The sequence below is a fragment of the Scyliorhinus canicula genome, chromosome 16, assembly GCF_902713615.1.
Source record: "Scyliorhinus canicula chromosome 16, sScyCan1.1, whole genome shotgun sequence".
Taxonomy (NCBI): domain Eukaryota; kingdom Metazoa; phylum Chordata; class Chondrichthyes; order Carcharhiniformes; family Scyliorhinidae; genus Scyliorhinus; species Scyliorhinus canicula.
In genome coordinates this window covers 10,848,196-10,875,238 of record NC_052161.1, presented here as the reverse complement: position 1 = coordinate 10,875,238, position 27,043 = coordinate 10,848,196, and the positions used below count along the sequence as shown (strand labels likewise).

General features: G+C 50.0%; 1 protein-coding gene across 1 annotated transcript in view; it reads right to left on the bottom strand.

The window, feature by feature from the left end:
* The window catches only part of hpse2 (heparanase 2), a 279,913-nt gene that overhangs the window by 42,344 nt on the left and 210,526 nt on the right, over nucleotides 1–27,043 (bottom strand). Inside the window, exon 10 of the mRNA XM_038822233.1 lies at nucleotides 6,223–6,368. Within this exon, the coding sequence (XP_038678161.1) occupies nucleotides 6,223–6,368 (146 nt within the window). The remainder of the gene's footprint in view (nucleotides 1–6,222; nucleotides 6,369–27,043) is intronic.

Sequence of the window (27,043 nt, the reverse complement as noted above, 5' to 3'; positions counted from 1 at the left end):
GTGACACCTGACAATGGTCAGGCAATGCCATAGAGGGCCATATTGCTGAATGGCTACACTACAGAGGTTAGGAATTAAGGGGTGTTTCTCGGACTGGCAGATAGTAGGAAATAGGGTCTCGCAGGAGTCCACACCAGAACCATTATTTACCACATACATAAATGTCCTGGACTCAAAGTTTGGAGGGCGTGTGTCACAGTTTGCGGATGATACTGAATTAGGAGGTACCGCTGGGAGGGAGAAAGGATACAGCGAAATGGGTACTGGGCAGGAAGAGTTATTCAGAGTGGGACGAGGCTTGAGTGGAGCATGAGTACCAGCTTAAAGCTGTGGACAAATGACCTGTATGTCTGCTGCTGATTTAATGTAACCCCATAATGTCACAGTGGGGCCTGGCGTTGTGAAAATTGGCTGCTCCATTTGCACACAATTCAACAGTGCCCACAAAGTCTGTGAAGCACAGGAAGACATCCTGCGGGTGAGAAAAACACTATATAAAGGCAAGTTCATTCTCTTTGAGTGAACTAATTTGCTAACTGATGTGAGGAGTTTGACTGACTTCTTCTTGTCTTCGCCTGTTTGCGTGTTATGAACTCCAGTGCATAAAGAGGATAGCATTAAGGCTCAATAGCGAGCGTGTGATCCAAACATGAACACTTATTTTTCGAAATAAGCATCTTTATTTTTTAAAAGCAAACTTTTCGTGCCTTGCCTTTTTAATGGAGTAATTATATGTGGTCCTATATTTATTTTTTTAACAGTAGCCTTTTGCAACAAGGTGTTGAGCGGAACTGCTGAACTTAAACAATTACTACTGAACATTGCCAGACTTTAAGAGGCCTCCGGCCCTCTATAACATGGGATGGATACCAAGGCTTTCATGCTATAATGCATTGCACGCTATTACATCACAAGCAAACTTCTTTTTATTTTCTGTTTGATATGTGTTTACATAATTGTTCAGCCTGTTTCCAATCTTTTTGGCTGAGGTGTGATTGCCTTATTTTACTGAGGCTTTCACCCTCTTAAATACCACATGTGGCACACTTTCCAGAGCTGAATGTGTAGCGATATACTGCTGCCTTGGCTTTTCCCAATTCTACTCTGGAGTTAGTTACATGGGGGCTGTCTGGCCAATTGTGCTATTGTTTTATAACCCCTCCGTACCCCAGCCTTTCTTGAAGAATATTTTGAAGTTCCTCCAGATGACCAGGACAACATTCCTCCCTTAAACCAAAATCATCAACGGACAGCAAGGTGGCGCGGTGGTTAGCCCTGGCATCTCACGGTGCCGAGGACCTGGGTTCGACTCTGGCCCTGGGACACTGTCCGTGTGGAGTTTGCACATTCTCCCCGTGCCTGCGTGGGTCTCACCCCCATAATCCAATGATGTGTAGGGTAGGTGAATTAGCCACGTTAAATTGCCCCTCAATTGCAAAAAAGAATTGGGTACTCTAAATTTCTAAAAGATAAAAGTGGCACGGTGGCACAGTGGTTAGCACTGCTGCCTCACAGTTCCAGGGAACCGGGTTCAATTCCGGCTTCGGGTGACTGTCTGTGTGGAGTTTGCACTTTTTCCCCGTGTCTGCGCGGGTTTCCCCTGGGTGCTCCGGTTTCCTCCCACAGTCCAAAGAAGTGCAGGTTAGGTGGACTGGTGTCCGAAAAGGTCAGGTGAGGTTACTGGGTTATGGGGTGGAGGAGTGGGCTTAAGTAGGTGCTCTTTCCAAGGGCCGGTGCAGACTCGATGGGCCGAATGGCCTCCTTCGGCACTGTAAATTTTGTGATTCTATGAATTCTCATTGCTGTTCAGTGGACCTGCTGGTAATAAAATGGCTGGCACGACCGTTATGTTAAGGCATTGCTTGCAACGGTAAAGTGCTCTCTGAGTGTAAGGCTATTTACGTCACGATTTGGAGCTCTCCATAGTGACACTCTATTCAGCATGTAGAAATGGAAGAGAAACCATTTCTCACTGATAATTTTACAAATTTACCAATAGAAAAACTAAACTAAAGCATGTGAAGGACATGGCTTGAGATTTGCAATCCTAATATATAATAAACATCTTGGGCGGAATTCTCCGCTCCCGGGAAAAATCGGGAAGGCCGTCATGAACTCGGCCGAGTATCACGACGGCCTTGGAGGCCGCTCCTCGCCCCCGATTCTCCCCTCCCGGCGTGGCTAGGAGCGGCACTCCGTAAATCTCGGCCGAGAATGACGCGGCCGGCGCGCCTAATGTCACCTAATTGGGGCCTCACGGTAGCATGGTGGTTAGCATCAATGCTTCACAGCTCCAGGGTCCCAGGTTCGATTCCCGGCTGGGTCACTGTTTGTGTGGAGTCTGCACGTCCTCCCCGTGTGTGCGTGGGTTTCCTCCGGGTGCTCCGGTTTCCTCCCACAGTCCAAAGATGTGCGGGTTAGGTGGATTGGCCATGCTAAATTGCCCGTAGTGTAAGGTTAATGGGGGGATTGTTGGGTTACGGGTATACAGGTTACGTGGGTTTAATTAGGGTGATCATTGCTCGGCACAACATCGAGGGCCGAAGGGCCTGTTCTGTGCTGTACTGTTCTATGTTCTATGTTCTAATGCCGGCTCCAACCCGCGCATGCGCGGCTGACGTCACGATGCTGACAGCTCGAACCCTCGCATGTGCGGTGGCCGTCTTTCCCCTCAGCCGCCCCGCAAGACGTGGCGGCTTGATCTTGCGGGGCGGCGGAGGGGAAATAGCGCGTCCGATTGAGACGCCGGCCCGACGATCGGTGGGCACCGATCGCGGGCCTGTCCCCTCCCGAGCACAGTCGTGGTGCTCTTTCCACTGTACTCCCCCCACAAGCCCCAAACGGGCATATCTCACCCATTTCACGATGGCAGCGACCAGGTGTGGTTGCCGCTGTCGTGAAACGGTCGGGAACGGCAGGCCGCTCGGCCCATCCGGGTCAAGAGAATCGCAATCTGCCGTGAAAAACAGCGAGCGGCGATTCTTCCGAGCGGGGGGGGGGGGGGGGGGGGAGGAGAATCGTGGGGGGCGCCAGGGGGGCGTGAATTTTGTCGGGGGCCCTCCCGCGATTCTCCCACGCCGCGTGGGGAGCGGAGAATCGCGCCCCTCAATAATTGCCATAGAACATAGAACCTAAAGTGCAGAAGGAGGCCATTCGGCCCATCAAGTCTGCACTGACCCACTTAAGCCCTCACTTCCACCCCCGTAACCCAATAACCCCTCCTAACCTTTTAGGACACTAATTTATCATGGCCAATCCACCTAACCTGCAGTCTTTGGACTGTGGGAGGAAACCGGAGCAAACCCACGCAGACACTGGGAGAACGTGCAGACTCCGCACAGACAGTGACCCAGCGGGGAATCGAACCTGGGGCCCTGGCGCTGTGAGGCCACAGTGCGAGCCACTTGTGCTACCGTGCTGCCCAAAACCATCTTTTGGCTCAGTTTTAAAATCACACATTCAGTGCTGATTGATCTATAGTAATTACAGAACAAATAGATTTTTTTTTCCAAAGCAACCACATCCCCAATTTTTGAAGGTTTGAGTTTAAATACAAATGAAGCCGACTCTGCAACCCAGCTGCATCCACTTATCTGTTCCTTGCAAGGGGAAGAAAGTGACCGTTCCAATCCTGTTTTTGCACTGATCACAAAGGATGGGAGCAGCAACTTGATGTTTTTCTCCTTCCTCCTTCCCTCGCTCCCTCTGTTCTCTGCTACCCTTCCGAGGTGTATCTCAGATTGGCTAATTATAAGAGGGATAGGTAACGCTGGGCATGACCCTCTGCACAGCTCGTCCAAAACCGCAGTAGCATTGCACTAGCCCCAATGGAAATGTACCAATGGAAATCCCGGCCTTAATTGCATGGGGAATGGAGTATGAAAGGAGAGAAGCCTTGCCACAACTACACAGGGTGTTGAGTTAGATCACACCTCGGAAACTACATATGGTTTGGTCTCCTTATTTAAGGAAGGAGAGGCTTATATTGGAGACAGTTCAGAGAAGGTGTGGAGATGCCGGCATGGGACTGGGGTGAGCACAGTAAGAAGCCTTACAACACCAGGTTAAAGTCCAACAGGTCTGTTTCGAATCACTAGCTTTCGGAGCACAGCTCCTTCCTCAGGTGAATGAAGAGGTGAGTTCCAGAAACATATATACAGACAAAGTCAATGATGCAAGGCGATACTTTGAATCCGAGCATTTGCAGATAATTCTTTACAGATCCAGAGAGAGGGGTATCCCCCGATTAAAGAGGTGTGAATTGTCTCAAACCAGGACAGTTGGTAGGATTTTGCAAGCCCAGGCCAGATGGTGGGGGATGAATGTAATGCAACATGAATCCAAGGTCCCGGTTGAGGCCGTACTCATGTGCGGAACTTGGCTATAAGTTTCTGTTCAGCGAACAACCGGGACCTTGGATTCATGTCGCATTACATTCACCCCCCCCCCCATCTGGCCTGGGCTTGCGAAATCCTACCAACTGCCCTGGCTTGAGACAATTCACAGCTCTTTAACCTGTGATTATCCCTCTCTCTGGATCTGTAAAGACTTAATTATCTGCAAATGCTCGCATTCAAAGCATTGTCTTTCAGCTTTGACTTTGTCTATATATATATATATATGTTTCTGGAACCTACCTCTTCATTCACCCGAGGAAGGAGCAGTGCTCCGAAAGCTAGTGATTTGAAACAAACCTGTTGGACTTTAACCTGATGTTGTAAGACTTCTTACGGTTCAGAGAAGTTTCACTAGGCTGATTCCTGGGTTGTCTTAGGGATTACAAGAGCAGGTTGGATCCACACTGATTGGAATTCAGACGAATGAGAGGTGATCTTCTTGAAACTCATAGTTTCTGAGCAGATGATTCCCCTTGTGGTGGAATTCAGAACTAAAGGGCATAGTATCAGAATGAGGGGGTCTCGCATTTGAAATGGGATGAGGGGGAATTCCAACTCTCAGAGGCTTGTGAACGTCTACCCCAGAGAGCTGTGGCGGCCAAGTCACGGAATATATTAAAGGCTGAGCAAGGTGGCTTCCACAACAGGAGGGTCAAGGGTTATGGGAAACAGACTGGAAAACGGATGTGCGGTCAACATTGAATCAGCCAAGATCTCATCGATTGGTGAGGGGCCGAATGTCTTATTTCCCATAGAATCCCTTAGAAACCCTATAGTGCAGAAGGAGGCCATTCAGCCCATTGAGTCTGCACTGACCCTTCAAAAGAGCGCCTACCTAGGCTAACTCCCCTGCAGCCCCACCTAACTTGCACATCTTTGGACACTAAGGGCAATTTATCACGGCCAATCCAACTAACCTGCACATCTTTGGACTGTGGGAGGAAATGGGAGCACCCGGAGGAAACCCACGCAGACACGGGGAGAACATTCAAACTCCACACAGACAGTCACCCAAGGCCAGAATCGAACCCGTGTTCCTGGCGCTGTGAGGCGGCAGCGCTAACCACTGTGCCACCGTGCCACCAGCTTTTTATGTTCTAATGCCCGGAGGTATTAATCCATCTCTTTTATTCAGCAGTCAAGGTTTGAGGAAAGGTTTGATTTCATGCCAATAATCCCAGCCTAAATGATAGGACTGCACAGTAGTCTTTGATTCAGAGAACCACCTACACACTCTCTGGAGAGCTCTGTCTTCCTCAGAAAATAAGGTGGTGGGCTGAGGCTCCCCCCCCCCAACCCGTAACCTGTCGTCTTCCAGATGGGTTGAGTTAAGACAGATACTCAATACGTAGGGCAAAGGACAATATTAATTATGGCAGAGAGACAGAACAAGGAAATTATCAGAAGGAGCAGCCATTAGCTTTAATGCACATCACTTATCATCCGATGTGCTCATTCATGTCATTGGTACCGTTGAAAGTTCTGGGACACTTATCTGTCGGAAAATTACTTTCAGAGAAGCCGGAACAATAGCGACTTCTGTCCCTCTGACAAGATAAAAAAATACTATGATGCTCTTTGATGGCTGCGCTCATCTGACCGGGGTGGAGGGGGTGTGGGGTGATGTAAAACAGAGGGCTCCAGATGTCAACAGTGGCATACATTTACTTAGTCTTCAGAGTAATCCAACAGCCTTTAGTCCTGGTCTTTGGCATACCTTCTATTCCTTTGATATTATTCTTGCAGGGCAGTTGAAAGGCATCGGGTTTGGAGGCGTTTTTAAAAAAAATAAATGACGAGCAGAGACACTCCAAAGGAGACTTACTTGCGGATATGTGTGCAGTGGGCGTAGATCCTCAGCTTGTCCCGTATCACTCGCCCGGGCCTAGGTTTCCGCTGTAGGCCTGCCACTTGAACAGTGAGAACTTTGGTTCCCACCAGCCGTTTGTAAAGGAAGGAAAGCCAATAGTCCTGCATGGAAGTCAAGAAAAGAGTTTTTTGTAGATTTTTGGAACTGACATCAGTGGATAGCGAGTGGAGAGGATGGAGAAAGGAGCGTTAAAATGTGACAGTAACACAAGATGGCACAGTCAATGGGCGGGACTTTCCGCGTGCCCCGTGGCATGATTCGCGGGCGGCCTGCCATTGGCCGATGGCGGGATCATCTGATCCTGCCGCTGTCAACGGCGTTTCCCGTTCTGTACACCCCCTGCCACCAGGAACCCCGCACTGGGCGTTCACCGTCGACGGGACGAGAAGCTCCTGCAGGTGAGAACAGCTGGAAACAGGGACCTGGGTTCGATTCCCGGCCTGGCGCTGACTGTGCAGAGTCTGCACGTTCTCCCCGTGTCTGCGTGGGTTTCCTCCGGGTGCTCCAGTTTCCTCCCACAAGTCCCCGAAAGACGTGGTGTTGGGTGAACTGGACAATCTGAATTCTCCCTCAGTGTACCTGAACAGTTGCCAGAATGTGGCGACTAGGGGCTTTTCACAGTAACTTCATTGCAGTGTTAATGTAAGCCTACTTGTGACACTAATAAAGATTATTATTATGTGTCAACACACATGTCTGATATTCGCAAACTTTAGTGGCTGTCTAGCTCTTTGGTTTTAATAGCAGTATAACTCCTATTTCTAGCTTCCACCCCTCCTTGTTTCTTTCTTTCCTAGACAGGTGATTAGGGACATCTCCAAGCTTTCTGGGACACTGCTCGACCCATCAGAGAATTCCAGGGGAGATCAATCTATATTTTGAATTCTTCCCTCCCCCCATCCCATTCCTGAACCACCTCACTACCCCTCGATGCTCATTTCTATGCCCATTTTAGCAACGCTCATTTAATCAGATCTTGGCCTTGAGATCATTTCGAGCAAAAGCTGAAAGAGAGGAAATACTGAACTGTGCCAACCAGCAATTAGATAGAAAATAACTTAACGTGAGGCAGTGAAAGAAAACTTCAAATAAAAAGAGAAGATGCTGGATAAACTCAACAGGTCTGACAACACCTGCGCAGAGAGAAACAGTTGACGGCTCCGATCATACGGCGAGTCGGAGACTCGGTGAAAAAAGGAACAATTTTGCATTGGTCTTGATGAGTCGGAGTTCAAATCATGAGCCCCATTATTTTGAATTTCTTATTCGTAAGTTGAGGGGCGGGATTCTCCCCTACCCGGCGGGGTGGGGGGTCCCAGCGGGATGGAGTAGTGTGAACCACTCCGGCGTCGGGCCGCCCCAAAGGTGCGGGAGTCTCCGCATCTTTAGGGGCCAAGTCCTAACATTGAGGGGCTAGGCCCCTAATGTTGACGCCCCGCCGGCCGGAGGGAACGGCCTTTGGCGCCACGCCAGCCGGGGCCGAAGGGACTTCGCCGGCCTGCGGAAGTCCGCGCATGCGCCAGAGCATCAGCGGCTGCTGACGTCATCCCCGCGCACGCGCAGGGGAGGGGGTCACTTCCACCTCAGCCATCGTGAAGACTATGGCGAAGGCGGAAGGAAAAGAGTGCCCCCACGGCACAGGCCCACCGCCAATCGGTGGGCCCCGATCGCGGGCCAGGCCACTATGGGGGTACCCCACCAGGGCCAGATTGCCCCGCGCCCCCCCCCCCCCCCCATGACCCCGGAGCCCGCCCGCGCTGCCCGGTCCCACCGGTAAGGTAGGTGGTTTGATTCCCGCCGGCGAGACCGGCTTGACAGCAGCGGCACTTCGGCCCATCGTGGGCCAGAGAATCGCCCCGGGGGGGGGGGGGGAGGGGGGGGAACGACAGGCACAGCGGGATTCCTGCTCCCGCCCAATCTCTGGTGCCGGAGACTTCGGGACACGGCGGGGGCAGGATTGACGCCGGTCCCTGCCGATTCTCCAACCCGGCGGGGGGTCAGAGAGTCCCGCCCCAGATCCGTGCCTCTGATCTGAGGTGGAATCCAGATTCTGCAGGAGTCAGTCGTGGGTAATCCAGACCCACACGGCCAACGCGGTTAACCAATAGAGAACATTCTATAAGAATATTCTGTGTTTTGATTTCTTCCTTACGCCATCGTGTCGGTTAGACATCTTCACCTACTTGCTCCAATTTGTGAAATACTTTTTTTAGTGTCGATCTCCCCAGTAGCACACCGTGCTAACAACCTGTACAGTTATAAAAAAATAAATTTAGAGTACCCAATTCATTTTTTCCAATTAAGGGGCAATTTAGCGTGGCCAATTCACCTAGCCTGCACATCTTTGGGTTGTGGGGGCGAAACCCACGCAAACACGGGGGGGAATGTACAAACTCCACACGGAAAGTGACCCAGAGTCGGGAACGAACCCGGGACCTCAGCGCCGTGAAGCCGCAGTGCTAACCACTGCGCCACGTGCTGCCCGCCGATCTGTACAGTTATCAACGATTGAGTCTGGCTGGTTGGCTGGGATCAGCTTCCTGAGGGGACGCTGATGTTTGACGGATTGCTCGGTTCGCGGATTGATTCGGAGGGGTCCATTGGCCAGTTCCTCAGTTCTGGGTTTGGCGAAATAGAGATTCATAATTAAGGACTCAGTGGTTAGGTGAACCAAATGCTGGCCATGGTTTGGTATGATTAATAGAGTGAGCGCAATGTTGCGTCTTTTGTTATGTTTGGATTCAAGGGGATAAACTCAAAATCTGTAACCAAGTGAAATCTACTGAATTGGCTTCATGCTATAGTGTAACCTTTACTTCTGGTGAATTGTCATTTATTAGCCAAGTTGTTGGGGCTGATACAATGGTTATTCTTCCATTCAGCCAAAGATGGGGAAAACATATTTGTGTTCAATCAGTAGCCTACTATGCTATAAAAGAGTTAGTTTCCCTCAGATGTTCGGATAGGAAGGCAGTCTTTAGTGCCTCTGATCAAACAAATATTTGAATGAATATTCAGGGAGGAGTTGGAGGAGTCTACATAGAACATAGAACAGTACAGCACAGAATAGGCCCTTCGGCCCTCAATGTTGTGCCGAGCCATGATCACCCTATTCAAACCCACGTATCCACCCTATACCCGTAACCCAACAACCGCCCCTTAACCTTACTTTTATTAGGACACTACGGGCAATTTAGCATGGCCAATCCACCTAACCCGCACATCTTTGGACTGTGGGAGGAAACCGGAGCACCCGGAGGAAACCCACGCACACAGGGGGAGGACGTGCAGACTCCACACAGACAGTGACCCAGCCGGGAATCGAACCTGGGACCCTGGAGCTGTGAAGCATTTATGCTAACCACCATGCTACCCTGCTGCCCCAAGTCTAGGATCTAGGAAGGAGCATCCGGGACATTGAGGTATCTTTCATTCTCATGGCAGGTGATTTGAAGTTCTGTCACTTAACAGCACATCAAGCTTAAGTCAAAGTCACCAAGTCAAAGTCACCAACCTACTTTGATGTGATTTTCCAAAAGAGGTCCATTAGCACGAGAAAGGTAAAAATGATCAATTCTATGACCATATAAACTGGATCGTGGAATAATTATTCATTATTTTAAGCTCTAGCAGTCCACTGGCAGGTACACAACCCTCATCCCTGATGCACAATCAATGGACACGAAACGCAGGTGAAGTCCGAAATGAAAGGCTTTAATTAGCAAGAAGTGAGCCCGGCAGCAGACTTACAGAAATGGCCTGGCTGCTGCGGAACACGGGTTCTTATACCCCGCCTCGTAGGCGGAGCTACCTTCCTCTTAGCCAATAGGAATACGGAGAACACGATACCTGGGTCAATGGGCAGCGAGCCCTCTGCACCAATGGCAGCTCACACTCCCAGGTACCGTAATACCCCTAGTCATACTACCACAATCCCATCACTGAAACTAGAAACATCTTTCTGTGTCTGTTCAGCATCCTAGATATGTGTAAAAAGTGGGGTCTTAATTAAACATTTCTGATGTTGGACACGCTTTTCTGGCATATTCTTCACAATGCAAAATCCTTGGGCAGTTCTGCACTCCACTCTCACCAAGTCAGGCTGCTGAATTATCGGATAGTTTGAACTTCTTGTACTTTGGCCCATTTTAATGGTCTGAACATTGTCTCCCGTTAATCTTTGCCATCCATTGGTCAGTTTACTTGTCCAGAAGTGTGCTTCGCTTCCATTCCCCTGCCAGATTCATAGAATTTACAGTGCAGAAGGAGGCCATTTGGCCCATCGAGTCTGCACTGGCCCTTGGAATGAAAACCCTACATAAGCCCCACGCCTCCACCCTATCCCCGTTAACCCAGTAACCCCACCTAACCTTTTTGGACAGGAAGTTCAATTCAAAATGAGCTACTTTGAAGTGGGTTCATTGCAAGTTTCAAATTCTCCTTTACAAACCTGCAGCCAGAAGAGTTTATATATTAATGAGTCAGACATTGAAAATATCTCAGCACAGTGGCCGGGCACAATCATTAAATCACAAACTTCCTACCAACAAGCACACCTATTATTGTGTGAGCTTATTTGGAGTGTCTGCCAAAGATGGGACGGGATTCTCCGACCCCGCGCCGGGTGGGAGAATCGCCGGGGGTCGGCGTGAATCCCGCCCCCACCATCCTCCTAATTCTCCCGCACCCCCAAAAACCGGCCCGGCGTGAGTCGCAGCGCCCGCCTCGGAGAATGGTGGGGTCCGGCGCGACTCAATGGGCGCCGGGGCCGCCTGAATTCTCCAGCTCGTGATGGGCCGAAGTCCCACCCGCCTATATCCGGACCCGCCGGCGTATATCAGAGTACGTCCCTTACTGGTGGGACCTGGCGGCGAGGGTGGGCTCCAGGGGGTCACGGGGGGACCTTGCCGCGGTCGGGGCCCACCAATCCGCGGGCAGGCCTGTGCCATGGGGGCACTCTATTCCTTCCGCATCGGCCGTTGTGGTCCTCCGCGATGGCTGATGTGGAAGTGAATCCCTGTGTGCATGCACGGGGATGACGCCAGCATGCGCTGGCGCTCCCACGCACGCGCCGACCGGTGAAGGCCCTTCAGCACCGGTTGGCGTGGTGCCAGGCCCCTATCCAGCCAGCCGGCGGGGCTCCAACCACTCCGGGGCGGGCCTAGCCCCTGAAGCACCTTTGGGGCGGCCCAACGCCGGAGTGGTTCATGCCACTCTGTCCTGCCAGGGACCCCCCCCCCTCTGTCCTGCCGGGGACCCCCCCGCCACTCTGTCCTGCCGGGAACCCCCCCCCCAGTACGGGAGAATCCCGCCCATGGACTCTTAAGGAGGGGAAGACATTTTGCAAAGCTGGTTAACACTGACTAGGGGAGATGTTCGAAAGACAGACGACCTATTCAATCAGTCGGAAGTAACGGATATGATCTAATGGCCTGGTCGTGCCCGACCCGATGATGCAGCGAGGCTGTTAAATCGCACGAAAAGCCTCTCGCATGTTTTGTGATGCCTGGAACGATTTCACGAGATCGCGCGAGTCCACGTGATCCGTATCTCACCCTCGCTGGGCAAAATTGAGTATTATCAGCGACCCCCCCCCCCTTACTTCCAGCTCCCCCCCCCCCCCCCCCCCACCCACCACAATGTCAGGTGTCCCGCTCAATGCCCGGTCCCCTCTCAATACCAGGTCCCCTCCCCAAATCCCAGCATCCTCCCCATAATGCCAGTTGCCCCCCTTTTCCCCCGGGATTGCAAGTTCCCTCACCCAATGGTCGCTCCCCTATCACTCCTCTTTCAAAGGCCGTGGCATTGCCCCCCCCCCCCAACCTACCGCACATAATGGAAACACCCCCCCCACTTGGGCTCCCCAGGGCCTGCCCCTTGACACAGACTGAAACAGCCAGGTACTGAAACAGTACCAATTGTGCCAGGGGAGGTGCCAACCTCTGCTGGGGAGCAGTGACCTGCGCATGCCCCTCTACCCCCCCTCCCCCGTCTGCACATCTTTCCATGTGACCCAGGTGGCACAGTGGTTGGCACTCCTGCCTCATGGTGCCAAGGACCCGGGTTCAATCCTGGCTCTGGGTTACTGTCCGTGTGGAGTTTGCACATTCTCCCCGTGTTTGGGTGGGTCTCGCCCCCACAACCCAAAATGTTGTGCAGGGCAGGTGGATTGGCCACGCTAAATTGCACCTTAATTGGAGAAAAAGAATTGGATACACTAAATTTATTTTTAAAAAATCTTTCCATGCGACTCACCACTTGCTCCCTTGACTTCATTCTCACCAAACCTCTTACCACTCTATTTCTTTTCCTGGGCCACGCGAGGCGACATTGTAAATGGCTCCTTCTCCTCAGCTATTTTCCCTCTCACTTTCAAAACCTCAGTCGTCATCTAATCCTCACACATCCAAGCCTGGCCCTGCTGCCTTTGCAAACTATCATTCCATTACCAAATTCCCTTTCGGGTCTCCAAATGTTGCTGTCGTGTTGCCTCTCCCTAAATTCACGCCCCACTTTCCTGCAGCAGGTTTGAATTTCCCCCTTAAAGTTATTGTGTCTATCCCAAACAAATAGCAGCTTCCACGGATTTATGGGTCTCCAATGCTGGGTCCAATTTGAAGGGAATGGTTTGGAACAAAGTCATGTTAACTAGTTTCCTGATTGGTCTAAAACAGAGTCTGGTTTTTAGCCAATCAGTAACTGAGTAAGCACAGCTGCTTTATAAAACAGGTGAATGAGAACAGATTAGAAGTAAACGTTGAAGTAAACTTTCCCACACCTCGTGGAGCCAGACTTTTATTTGTTTCCACAGCTAGTAATTACCAGAACTGGCCGCTAGTCCGTCGCAAGACCAGGTGTCTCTCCCAGTCTTACCACCGCCATTGGCGTGTTAGGAAGGATTTGGCACACTCAACTTGTTTGGCTGCATTATGAACACACCTTCCTTGGCCATCAGGCCCAGGGGTGGGATCTGAACCTGCAGCTCGTGGCTCAGGGACAAGGGCGCTAACCCGCTGCACCACAAGACCGGGGTAGAGTAAGGCCAAAACTTTATTTTATACTTACACAAATTTAAGCCTGACTTGGAAGTGCTGGAGGCTGAGACTGGATTCAAAACTTGGCACTTCTTCCAGCACTAACTTCCCTTAAGTTGATGAGAACATTCAAACTAACCCCAAGATCCATCTAAGGTATTTAAGCAAGGCTTCAACATGAATATAGATCATAGCACAGAATTTACAGTGCAGAAGGAGGCCAATCGGCCCATCGGGTCTGCACTGGCCCTTGGGAAGAGCACCCCACTTAAGCCCACAACTCCATCCTATCCCCGTAACCCAGTAGTAACCCCACCTAACCTTTTTGAACAATAAAGGGCAATTTAGCATGGCCAATCCACCTAACCTGCACACCTTTGGACTGTGGGAGGAAACCGGAGCACCCGGAGGAAACCCACGCAGACACGGGGAGAACGTGCAGACTCCGCACAGACAGTGACCCAAGGCGGGAATTGAACCTGAGACCCTGGAGCTGTGAAGCAACAGTGCTAACCACTGTGCTACCGTGCCACTCCATTTTAAAGCATTGATTTAGCATCTCTGACATTTCTCTGTTCCCCACTATTAACGATAAAATGATCTTTATTCAGTGCACCCTGCAGTACGACACGATGACTGGTGACGTCTCACTCCAGTCAGACTCAGAAAATAAGCAGAAAAATTTCCATTTAACGAAAAGGAAGAAGAAATTAAGTCTGGAAAGTGGCCCTCATGGTCTGCCTCCTACTGAACCTCGATCACAACAATTCCCAAAAAAGCCCACCAAAAACGTTTGTTTCGTGGTGGTCACTTAAATCCAGAAGATGATCTTGGAAAATGTAATTGCCAGAAGGCAGTTATTTATGCTCCAGAGTCTTTTATTTTCACTCTCTTAACTTAAACCTTTCACTGGAGCGCAGCTGAGGTTCCTTATCAGGTCAATTTTCTGGGGGTTTTCTTTGAACTTGCGATTACTGCCGAGAAAACAAGTGTTTGCTGGGTAATGAGGGCAAGTCTAATTGAGTCCATTCTCTCAAGGTTTACACATGGGCACAGATTCCCACGGAATTTTGCATGTGGCAGCATTTAATGTCGGGCTTTTACAATCCCTTCTTTGAAAATAGTCTCAGTCTTGGAGCGTTTGCAGATACTGGGAGATGCAGAGGGCCGTGCATTGTGGTGTACATTATATACAGTTCAGCAAAGAATACAAATAACCAGTTTGTTAACATGTCATGAAATGAAAATCGCTTATTGTCCCAAGTAGGCTTCAAATGAAGTTACTGTGAGAAGCCCCTAGTCGCCACATTCCGGCGCCTGTTCGGGGAGGCTGGTACGGGATTATTTTTGAGGGCAGCACGGTGGCACAGTGGTTAGCACTGCTGCCTCACGGTGCAGGTCCCAGGTTCAATCCCGGCTCTGGGTCACTGTCCGTGTGGAGTTTGCACATTCTCCCCGTATTTGCGTGGGTTTAGCCCCCACAACCCAAAGATGTGCAGGCTAGGTGGATTGGCCACGTTATATTGCCCCTTAATTGGGAAAATTAATTGGGTACTCTAAATTTATAAAAACAAACATGTAATTTTGTCCCATTAATAGTGGCACTGGGTTCAATTTAAATTCCCCTTGCCTTGCGATTACGCTGCAAGGGGATAGGGGTGCTCAGGATCCATTGGAGCCCCCGGTGGTCTGAGGGAAGCACTGCCCTTGGCTCCCAGACAGTGCAAACCTGACACCCTGGCAGTGCCAACCTGGAGGTGCCATGGGGCAGTTCCGAGGTGCCATGGGGCAGTGCCAAGAGATGGGGCCTGAGGGGGGCCATGCCCATTAAAGGGGGAGTGAAGGGACAGCCTGAGGGGTTATGAAGGGTGGGGATTAGGAGGGTATGAGGGGAGGTATGAAGGGGGGGGTACGAAGGGTGGGAGTGTGAACGAGGGGGGGAGCCTGGGAGTGGAGGTGGGGGCAATACTAAATGGGGGGGGACTGAAAGGGGGGGTGACCTTAAATGTGGGGGGCCCCATAGTAGGGTATGTTCACTTGAGGGGGACGTGGACATTTAATGATGGGGAGGGAGGTCGTTCTGTTGTCCAGATTGGCACATCCAGGGTTCCTGGATGCCACGGGTTTTCCAGGGTACTGTCCTGTCTTGTTCCCAGCCTCCCGAGGGGCTCCAATGGCCTCAGAGACCCCCGGAGTAGCCATCACGTCTGGGCTTGTGGAGACCAGCACTAACCGGCCCCTGGGGTGAGGCCGCGCTGCAGGTCACGTGACTCGGGTCTGCTTTTGTGGCTGGCGCAAAGCCTGATTTGTTCCTCTCCCGCGATGTACGTGGTGTAACGGGATCAGCGCCGGGGTGCAACGCGGTGGAAAACTCACGCCCTCGGTCATTATTTGGTCATTGAAAATGGGTGCAAATTGCGCTGTCTGTTCCGGTGCGATTTCCATCGCGATCTTCCCACACTTAGTCATTTTTTTGTCGGAGGATGCATGATTGGCAATGGCACTGAGAGGGGTGGGGCCTAAACACACCGGCAAGCATGGCTTTACAGAGATCAGGGTGCCCGATGCCAATGTGATGGTTCAGGCCATCGCACACGCACACAGGAACCTCGCCTTTCAGGCCCTGATCTTTCAGGTCCTGCCCCTTTTAGCACCAGAGTTTAGCACCAGATACAAGCTGTTTGCACTGTGCATCAATCTGGGCAGCAATTGTGGCTCATCATGAACACAGTTCCCTCTTTGCAGCATGGAGCCTCTTGCTCTGCCAAAGAGGGTGAGACAGTGGTTAGCACTGCTGCTACCTCACAGCGCCGGGGACTCGGGTTCAATTCCAGCCTCGGGTGACGGTCTGTGTGGAGTTTACACGTTCTCCTCGTGTCTGCGTGGGTTTCCTTCGGGTGCTCCGGTTTCCTCCAAAGATGTGCCGGTTAGGAGCATTAGCCATGATCACGGGGATAAGATGGGGGAGTGGGCCTTGGTAGGTGCTCTTTCAGAGCGTCAGTGCAAAATCAATGGGCCAAATGGCCTTGGTAGGGATTCGATGACTTGGCCATTTCCGCATGTGGCAGAAGGTTGCTGATTTAGGGCAGCACAGTAGGATTGTGGGTAGCACAATTGCTTCACAGCTCCAGGGTCCCAGGTTCGATTCCCATCTTGGGTCACTGTCTGTGCGGAGTCTGCACGTCCTCCCCGTGTGTGCGTGGGGTTTCCTCCGGGTGCTCCGGTTTCCTCCCACAGTCCAAAGATGTGCAGGTTAGGTGGATTGGCCATGATAAATTGCCCTTAGTGTCCAAAATTGCCCTTAGTGTTGGGTGGGGTTACTGGGTTGTGGGGATAGGGTGGAGGTGTTGACCTTGGGTAGGGTGCTCTTTCCAAGAGCCGGTGCAGACTCGATGGGCCGAATGGCCTCCTTCTGCACTGTAAATTCTGTGATTCAATGATTCACCAATGGCATATTGCCCATGAACCCGCAAAATCCCCTCAAACTGAGTGGGCAGCTGGTCTTCATTCTATTCCCAAACCTGGGAAAGCTCCATGGTGTTGGGAAAAAATCAGGCATCTGTCCCAGCAGAGCTTCCCCCTTATTTACAAGGAGGCTCTCCTCCAAACCCAGGGCTGGGAAAATCGAGTCCAATGTTATAAATTCACACTCCTTCGCCAATGAACCCAATGCAGTAAATGGCTCCCTAAAACGGATGGGCTGAGGGTTAGGAACTGAAATCAAAATGCATTCTCTGGTAGATGAAGCTCCTTACCGGGAGGTCATTATAATAAAATCACCCTTATTGTGTTAACACAAACTAACTCCATTTTCTCATCAAGATGAGAGTTGAACCATTTTGTTGTGGTCAGAGTTCAAATCTCTAATTGAAACACATTACACTTAATTACGCTATCAGAGTTGACCTTTCCCATCTGGAAGTGTTTTAGGTTATATTGGAATCATTTAAGAACTCGTTATTTTTCTACTGTGCCCAGAAAAATTAGCATTGAAGCTTTTTTTCCCTCTGAAATCTATTTGCAAAGCATCACATTGCTGACCGTCCTATATCCTCTGCTCTTCTGTGCAATTACATTTTACAAACTGTGGAGCAGGTTTTTCTGTCCTTCCAACACTTTAATCCTTTAACCTTCCCTCTAGTTTCCTAGATATAGAATCATAGAATTTACAGTGCAGAAGGAGGCTATTCGGCCCATCGAGTCTGCACCGGCCCTTGGAAAGAGCACCTACTGTAGCCCACGCCTCCACCCTATCCCCGTAACCCAGTAACACCGAATATTTTGGACACTAAGGGGCAATTTTGCAGGGCCAATCCACCTAACTTGCACGTCTTTGGACTGTGGGAGGAAACCGGAGCACCCGGAGGAAACCCACGCAAACACAGGGAGAATAGTGATCCAAGCCGGGAATCGAACCTGGGACCCTGGAGCTGTGAGGCAGCAGTGCCAGTGTGCCCCAAGTGTGTCATGTCCAGAGTAAAGGGCTTGCTTGTTCTGTTCTTACTGGTGACTCGGACATTATTCGGCAATGTTCTCTCAACGTCGATCTTGGTGGTAAACCTGGATGTTTTGCACCTTGAGGGTTTGTTCCCCCTCAACATTTTCTTCTCTCTCCTTCCTGCTGCCTCATTGTCGCCTCTGTCACTTAGATAAGCGGGCGCGATCTAACCAAAAAAAATCAGAGCCCTTTCCGGGCAACATTAAGTGCCGGGAGCGACCCCGCTGTCCTACGTCACTCTGTTGCTATTTTGGGCCTTAGCGGGAAAGCCCCCCTGAGGCCACGCGCAGCGTCATTTCCTGCACAAAGGTGCAGGAAGAAATCAGGGTGCCATTTTTAATGGCGCCCCAATCTCTCGACCCCCAGCCACGACTACTGTATCCCAATTTACCTGCTGGAGGGGCACGCGAATCCCCCCCCCCCCCCCCCCCCCCTCCACCACCACCACCACCAGGGCACCGCGGGCCTAATTCCCCTGCGCAGGAAATATGCCATCTTTGCACATGCCTGACCCCCTGGCAGTGCCACATGGGCATCCTCACAGTTCCAGGCTGGCACCCAGGTGGCACTGTCAGAATGTAAGGCTGGCAATGTCAAGGTGCCTCCGACCACTCATGGGCCTCTGATCGCTCGGAATCTAGATTGGAAGAACCTAGATTGGGGGAGGATGTTTGAGGGTAAATCAGCATCTGACATGTGGGAGGCTTTCAAATGTCCGTTGAAAGGAATTCAGGACCGGCATGTTCCTGTGCGGAAGAAGGATACATACGGCAGATTTCGCGATCCTTGGATAACGCGGGATATTGTAGGCCTCGTCAAAAAGAAAAAGGAGGCATTTGTCAGGACTAGAAGGCTGGGAACAGACGAAGCCTGTGTGGAATATAAGGAAAGTTGGAAGGAACTTAAGCAAAGAGTCAGGACGGCTAGAAGGGGGTCACGAAAAGTAATTGGCAAATAGGGTTAAGGAAAATCCTAAGGCTTTTTACACATACATAAAAAGCAAGCGCGGTAGCAAAAGTGGATAGCACTGTAGCTTCATAGCGCCAGGGTCCCAGGTTCGATTCCCGGCTGGGTCATTGTCTGTGCGGAGTCTGCACGTTCTCCCCGTGTCTGCGTGGGTTTCCTCCGGGTGCTTCCTCCAGGTGCCCACAGTCCAAAGTTGTGCAGGTTAGGTGGATTGGCAATGATAAATTGCCCTTAGTGACCAAAAAGGTTAGAGGGGGTTATTGGGTTACGGGGATAGGGTGGAAGTGAGTGCAGACTCGATGGGCCTCATGGCATCTTTCTGCACTGTATGTTCGAAGTTCTTAACCCCCCTCCTCCCAAGTGCCGGTATGCCTGGTCCCTCAGTACTAATCGGCGCCCAGTCGGGGCCTCCTCAGCAAGGCTTTTTGATGCTGGTTTTTTCAACTCACTTAACCGTGAGAGATCGCGACGCCTCTCGCAATCTGGTTAGATCTCGCGAGGCGTAAAAGCCGTCAGGAATCCCGGGGGGGGGGCTCTCCCGGGATCTACCGGCTGCCTCCTGCTCTGATTCTGGTGGGAAGCGGCCGGTAGATCACCCCCAATGTCTCTAGCCTCCTCCTCAATGTTCTGCAGTCAAGCACTTGCTTTGGGTTAGGGAGAGGCCTTGGACATTCAATGTGCTTCCCGAAGTCCCCTGTTCAATAAGATATTTACTCAATAGCAAGCTGGACCAATGTCATTCCCTTTCCCAAACAAGATGGACGGATTGCTATTCGCTATTCTAATCAAGGTGGACAGATTGTCTCTCCCTATTCCATCCAAGATGGACGGATTGTCATTCAGTATCTCAACCAAGATGGACGGATTGTTATTCCTTATCCCAACCAAGAGAGGTGGATTGGCAATCTCCATATCCCAACCAAGAGGGACGGATTGTCGTTCCCTATCCCATCCAAGATGGATGGATTGCCATTCCTTACCTTAACCAACAGGGAAGGATCATCATTCCTTATCCCAACCAATAAGGATGGATCATCATTCCTTATCCCAACCAAGATGAATGGATTATTATTCCCTGCCTATTAAAGATGGAAGAATGCTATTTGCTTTCCCTGCCGATATGGATGGGTTATTATTCCTTTTCCGAACCAAGATGGATCATTTTTTTAAAATAAATTTAGCGTACCCAATTCATTTTTTCCAATTAAGGGGCAATTCAGCGTGGCCAATCCACCTATCCTGCACATCCTTGGGTTGTGGGGGCGAAACCCACGCAAACACAGGGAGAATGTGCAAACTCCACATGGGCAGTGACCCAGAGCCGGGATCGAACCTGGGACCTCGGCGCCGTGGGTTACACTGCGCCACCGTGCTGCCCTCAAGGTGGATAGATTGCCGAAACCCACCCTGACCAGGGTAGGGTGTTGTTCCTCAGAGAAAGACATGGACAGGACAACATGTGTACATTTCATTAGCCCCACTCACAATCTCAGGTACCCAGTAAAGAGCAATGGGACCGAGATCAAGCAGAGTATGCTGCTAGCACAGAAACCGATGTACAGTATACGTGAGAGAACAAGTCCGCCACTGAGGAAATTAAATTAAGATGTTTACCCACTCTCCTGAAGGTGATTTTAACAATTTTAAGAACAGAATACCTTAAGAAATAGCAGGCATTATTCCTAGAATGATACTAGGAAGCTAAGGTCTTGTATCTCCTGCAACTATCCCACATAAAGGTGTCCCGCTTGAATGTATGAAATACATTTACTCAAGTAGAGATCACGGATGGACAGACACAGAACAGTGAACGAATAAGTAAACAAAAAGAACACAATGTATTTCCTGGTTTTTCTTTTCTGAGTTTGATAACCTGGTGTTGCCAAAACGTCCGTCCTCGCAATGGAAAGTCCCGGCCTTAGTCTCTGTGGTGAGATGCCTGTGCACAGTTTTGTATATAGTTATCTATCAATGTATATAGTTATTGATGCGGCCTCCAACCAGCAGGTGGCGATAGAGATCTACCATGTGATTCAAGATATCCTCCAGTTGGTAGTAAGTGGTACAAGAGGATAGTAGCACTTGAAGTGGCTCCAGGAGAATTCACTGAATTCATTTATGCGTCACCATTTGTATCACAGTTTGTTAGTTAACTTTCCACGTGTTCATTCTGTTAATAAAGTATCTCACTAGTCAAAGAACTAGATGTTCTGTGTGCATCTGTACTACGGCCACAACACAGAACATAACAATCTCTAATTGACTTGAGGATGCGGCTATTTACAATAATTAGGCTTTGTGGTCTTAAAAGAAGAGGCATTGTTAAGCACCTCCATTCGGGGAGTTAGGAAAGGACTATTACTTCCCTTTTATAATATGTTGAGAATTTCAAGGTTCTGCCATTAGAGATCCAGCAATAGATCCAGGGGCAGCACGGTAGCAATGTGGCTAGCACAATTGTTTCACAGCTCCAGGGTCCCAGGTTCGATTCCGGCTTGGGTCACTGCCTGTGTGGCGTCTGCACATCCTCCCCGTGTGTGCGTAGGTCTCCTCCGGGTGCTCCGGTTTCCTCCCACAGTCCAAAGATGTGCAGGTTAGGTGGATTGGACATGATAAATTTCCCTTCGTGTCCAAAATTGCCCTTAAAGGCGTTGGGTGGGGTTACTGGGCTATGGGGATAGGGTGGAGGTGTAGGGTGCTCTTTCCGAGAGCCGGTGCAGACTCGATGGGCCGAATGGCCTCCTTCTGCACTGTAAATTCTATGATGATGGTGCGCTAAATTCATAATTACTGGCAAACAACTCCTCTAGCCTGGAAAAACTAATGTCATATTTGTGACACGTCAGATATCTGCAGTCTGATCAACTGAATATATTTTAACACATTTTCAAAGTTTCCCCGGATTTCCTTTTACACTGCGACCCCCTGGCTTTTAACGATTACTTCTGAATTGAAATAAACCTCCTGTCCCTATTCTTTGTCGCCTTGGTGGTGCCCAGCTGGTCCGCCACCTTTGTTTTGCTAATTTAAAATCCAAGCTGACCTCAACCTTTTTGCATCAAGTGGTAATGAAGAAAATGTGTGAGGGGGTGGGGAGGAAGGGAAGCAGCTTTGCCTGAATGGGTGGGGCACCCAGCAGGGCAGATCTCACATCAATTGCTTGTTTGGGTTTCGGCTTCCTGTGCGGTTTTGACACAACTCCTCCAGCAACCGCACACCACTGCTCGAGACTTTCCAGCCAGCACAACCCCAACACAGGGAACCTCTGCTTTCAACGGAAACATACGTGAGTAATGGATTCATTGCAGATTTACTGTGGTTTCTCGAATCCCAGAACACCATCTCAGGAGACCATAAGAAAGCACAATTCACTTCAAAGTGTGGATTTTTCTATCTGATTAAGTAACTCTTTAAAATGCTTTAATATGGATTTGTGGGCCCATATTTCTCAATTTTGTTCCATATAAAGAACAATTTAAGCTGTGGTATGTCAGAAATAAGGAAGAGTGGACACTAGCTGCGTCTGAGATCAAACTTGTTTCTTCCTTTAGCCTTTCCATGAAGGATTTATGTTGGGTGGCGTATGAGAAGTTACTTTTCCAGGAATTTCATGAAATTCCTATTTGATGTCCGAGGAAATTGAGGAAAATCCCAGGCTGTTGGTGGCATAGTGGTTAGCACGGCCTCGATTCCGACCCTCGGGTCAAAGCCTGTGCGGAGTCTGCACGTTCTCCCCGTGTCTGTGTGGGTTTCCTCCGGGGTGCTCCCGTTTCCTCCCACATTCCAAAGATGTGCAGGTTCGGTGAATTGGCCATGATCGATGCTGGGGGTTATTAGGAGAGGGCGGGGGAGTGGGCCAAGGTAGAGTGTTCCTTTGGAGGGGCGGTGCAGACTCGATGGGCCGAATGGCCTTCTGCACTGTCGGGATTCTATGGATTTCAGTCAAACATTGGAGTGTCTGTCCTTTGACCCTGACCAGTTTTTTTTCATAGTCTTCACTCTCACGATCCCAATCAAACCATCGGAGTCATTTTACGGAAAATTGACTTTGACAGGGACGGATGGGGAGGCGGGAGGGTTAAAATGGGTGGTCGTAGATCAGCCTCTCTCTAATATATTGCTGAATTATCTGTGCCATTTCCATCAATGGTAGTCAAGCAGCTGCTATCTATTTTAACTTACAGGCAGAGTTCCATTGAGTTTTTAGCCATGACGTTTAATTATATCTACGGCCTTAGTTTTTCTCCAGACCAGATAGTTATCCAGCTCTTTTTTTTTTGCAAAGTTTCATTCATTAAAAGGAAAGCGAGATTAGCTCATGCAGAATGAACTAGGACATTGCCAGGAGAATGGATTGCATAATCCACTACTGTCCTTGAGTCAATATCTGTTTGCAATTGTGGGCGGTGGGGAGAAACCATTTCTGACATTGTTAATTAGATATTGTTATATTTGTATTAACTGAATAAAATGACAAGCAAAGCCATCATGCTCTTTTGAAGAGCTCAGGAGCAGATGTCCCTCAGTAGGCATCCCCTTCAAATATTGTTGCCTCTTTCCCTTATGATGTTGCATTAGCAATGTGATGAAAGTGGTGACACTGGCCAAGGAGTATTATCAATTCATGTGTACATGGTTAAGTATCAGTGCTTAATGTTGTACAAACTTCTTGGGTGGGATTCTCCATTTCAGAGATGCTGGGACTAAATCGCATGAGTTGAGTTCTACGGCCCCGAAAGTGACACCAGTCCGAGAGCGATTCAGGAGGGGCTAGCGCCGGCGCCACGTGGAACTAGTGCAATTCCAACGAACGTGGGCGTGTGATTCGCCGGGGTCGGAATCGGCGCTGGAGAGTCCGGCAATCAGGAGCTGCATAGAGGCACTCCCCTGCCCACACACCCTCCTCCCGGCCAAGTAGGTGGCAGTGGTTGCGCTGGAGTGCGTCCATCCCGTTGTGGGGCCAGCGGGTACCTAGTGGGGTAGCCTGGGGAGTCACCCATACTCCTGTGGCTCTATGTTCACAGTGGGAAGTCAGCGGCGTGCACAGCTGCATTGCCGGCTGCGGCAACGGTGGTCCGTGCCCCCCCCGCCCACCTCCCAGCTGCCCACCACTACATCCCCCCCCCCCGGCCAGCGGCAAAACTGTCAGCACACTATAGCGACAGTGGACGCTGTTCGTACCCCCTCTCTCTCCCTCAGCAGCCACATCGCCTGCGTCCTGCTTTTAAATACCTCGCCGTTCGTTAATTCCTCCTGGGGGCGCCGCAACATCGCGGGGCACCCAGACATTGCCGGGTCAGGCCCGTTATTGATACACCAGTGGCATTTACTGTACAATTTGCATGTCCGTGCTGTTGAGCGGCGTGGGACACATTCAGGCTGCTGTTGAATCACCGGAGCATGGCATTCCTGCGGGACCCTGGCGCCGGCCTCGGTTTTCGATTGACGCACGATTCTCCACCCAATCACGGTTCTTATTTCCACCGTTGCTGGACAGAGAATCCAGCCCTTTATGGTGAAAATACAGCTTTACTCTGTACAGTACTACTTTATCGTTTTGGGGGGGGGGGGGGGGGGGGGGGAGAAAAGAGGGTCCGCCGCTGCCGCACAGCTCCCGGCCCGCGTCTGGGGGGGGGGGGGGGGGGGGTGATCTTTCGCTCTCCGTGTATCCCAGTTCGTGAACCTCTGGGATACTCTGGATGAAGACTTGAAATGATGTCCGGATATTTAGAGGTTTACAAACAGGAAAAGGATCAAGGTTTTAGTTTATATAAAGCCAGGGGATAAGATGACATTATTGTTTATGTGATTCATGGAGGTTTGACTAGAATAATGGGAACACAACATTGAGAGAAGCATGTGACTGGGAAATTACCTGAATTGTTTTTGTGTAAAAGGGCAATGATTTGTACTCTTTCTTCCGACTGCTTTTTGATCCGTCAGGTGCTGCACATTATTTGGTATTTGTTATATTTTATGTACCGCATATTATTGCCTGGTCGTGTTCGAAATACATAAATCAGTAAAATCGGGAAATCAGTAGTAAAATTGTATCCAAGGGAAAGGACGGGTTAGCAACAAGGAATGAAATACCTGCTGCTCTGGGTGCCCGTGGTCACCAGCAGGTACTTTCAGCGAAGGCGGCACCTCGCCCATTCTGCCCGAGAAAGGTGGCTGCAGTTCAACTTCAGAACAGCCTCACTTTCTTCACCGCTGAGAGCTCTTCATTTCTCACGCCCGTCATTCTGAGATTCCCAGTATCGTCCCAATGACAGAAGTGGGAGCCGAGTCAACTCTCCTCTTTTACGACATTCCGACTCAGCGGGGAGATGAGAGCTTTCTTCCCTCCTCTCGGAGTTGAAGTCCGACACTCATACCTGATGTGAAAGGACTGCGTTCTTACTCACATCATTTATAATTCAGGGTCCACATGAGGTTACGAAGCGGCTTTAAATAATGAGAAAGGCTCCCCACTGTATTTTATTCCTAGATAGGTAATGTATTGGGTTGTCAGTCCAACTTTAAAAGTTACGCTGCATATTCATCCCAGTCAATAGCAGTGTGCAGAGAGAAAACGAGGACGAAGGCTTTGGCTCGTGGCTTGATCTCAGGTTCCATGTCTTTCAGGAGCTGTATACGCAGACAAAGCAGAGCCCACATGCGCTGTGCTGGCAACAAGGTTTGCAAGGTGGAGTGACGTGAAGATAATGTTTCAGATTGCAGCTCTGTGATACCCTTTTACATTCCTAATCACAAAATAGCACCTCTTTCATCTTCCTGATAACTCCCACGGGAAAATGCGTGAGAGCCCCTGAGCTCTATTAGGCTACTATACAGCAAGCAGTTCACATGAAAGCAAACACACACAGACACACGAGCATTCTTTATCTCCTACCTTCAGAATGACCTCCACTTTCCTTTGTCCAAAAATTAATTCATTAGTTTAGAATCAGAGAATCTTTTGACACAGAAGGGTGCCGTGGTGGCACAGTGGTTAGCACCGCTGCCGCACTGCGACAGGGACCTGGGTTCAATTCCGCCCGTGGGTCACTGTCTGTGTGGGGTTTGCATGTTCTCCCTGTGTCCGTGTGGAGTTTCCTCCGGGTGTCCCGGTTTCCTCTCACAGTCCAAGGATGTGCCTGTGCGGTGGATTGGTCGTGCTAAATTGCCCTTAAAATGTCCAAGTTCAGCTCAGAGAAGTTTTATCAGATTAATGGGGAGGCGGTGGCGTAGTGGTATTGTGACTGGACTAGTAAACCAGAGACCCAGAGTGATGCTCTGGGGACCCAGGTTCAAATCCCACCACTGCAGATGGTGAAATTTAAAGTCAATAAAAATCTGGAATTAAAAGTCTAATGATGACCATGAAGCCATTGTCGATTGTTGTTAAAGTCCACCTGGGAAGGAAATCTGCCGTCCTTACCTGGTCTGGCCTACATGTGACTCCAGACCCACAGCAATGTGGTTGACTCTGCAAGGACAATTAGGGATGGGCAATAAATGCTGGCACAGCCTGCGATGCCCATGTCCAATGAACGAATAAAAAAGATATACCTGGAATGGACGGCTGTCTTATGAGCAAAGACGTGTATGCATCGAAGATTAGAAGATTGGGAGGTGACTTGTTTGAAACATTTGAAACAGGGTGGATGTGGAGAGGATGTGGGAGAATCTAGAACTGAGGGTCATTGTTTAAAAATAAGGGGTCACCCATTTAAAATGGAGACAATGTCAATTTGTTTCTCTCATAGGGTCGCTGCTCTGTGGAACTCTCGGCCTGAAAAGGCAGTGGAGGCAGAGTCTTTGAATATTTCTCAGGCAGAGGTGGATATATTCTTGGGAAGCAAGGGGGTGATGGATCATCGGGGGGAAGGCGGGATGCAGATTTGAAGTTACTATCAGATCAGTCGTGATCTTATTAAATGGAGGGGCAGACTCGAGGGGCCGAATGGCCTACTGCTCCTTGATCGTGCGATGGACTCAACACTGGATTGCTGACTTTCTGCTCCAATTCAATAAGCAACTCCGTATGGGCCAAGGCATTGAATAAACCTGATGGCGTGTGGGGTAGTATGCAGGCTGGATGGGCTGAATGTACTCTTGTTCTGGGATGTATATTAAGAGTATCCAATTCATTTTTTTTCAATTAAGGGCAATTTAGCGTGGCCAATCCACCTAGCTTGCACATGTCTTGGGTTGTGGGGGCGAAACCCACGCAAACACGGGGAGAATGTGCAAACTCCAGACAGACAGTGACCCAGAGCCGGGATCGAACCTG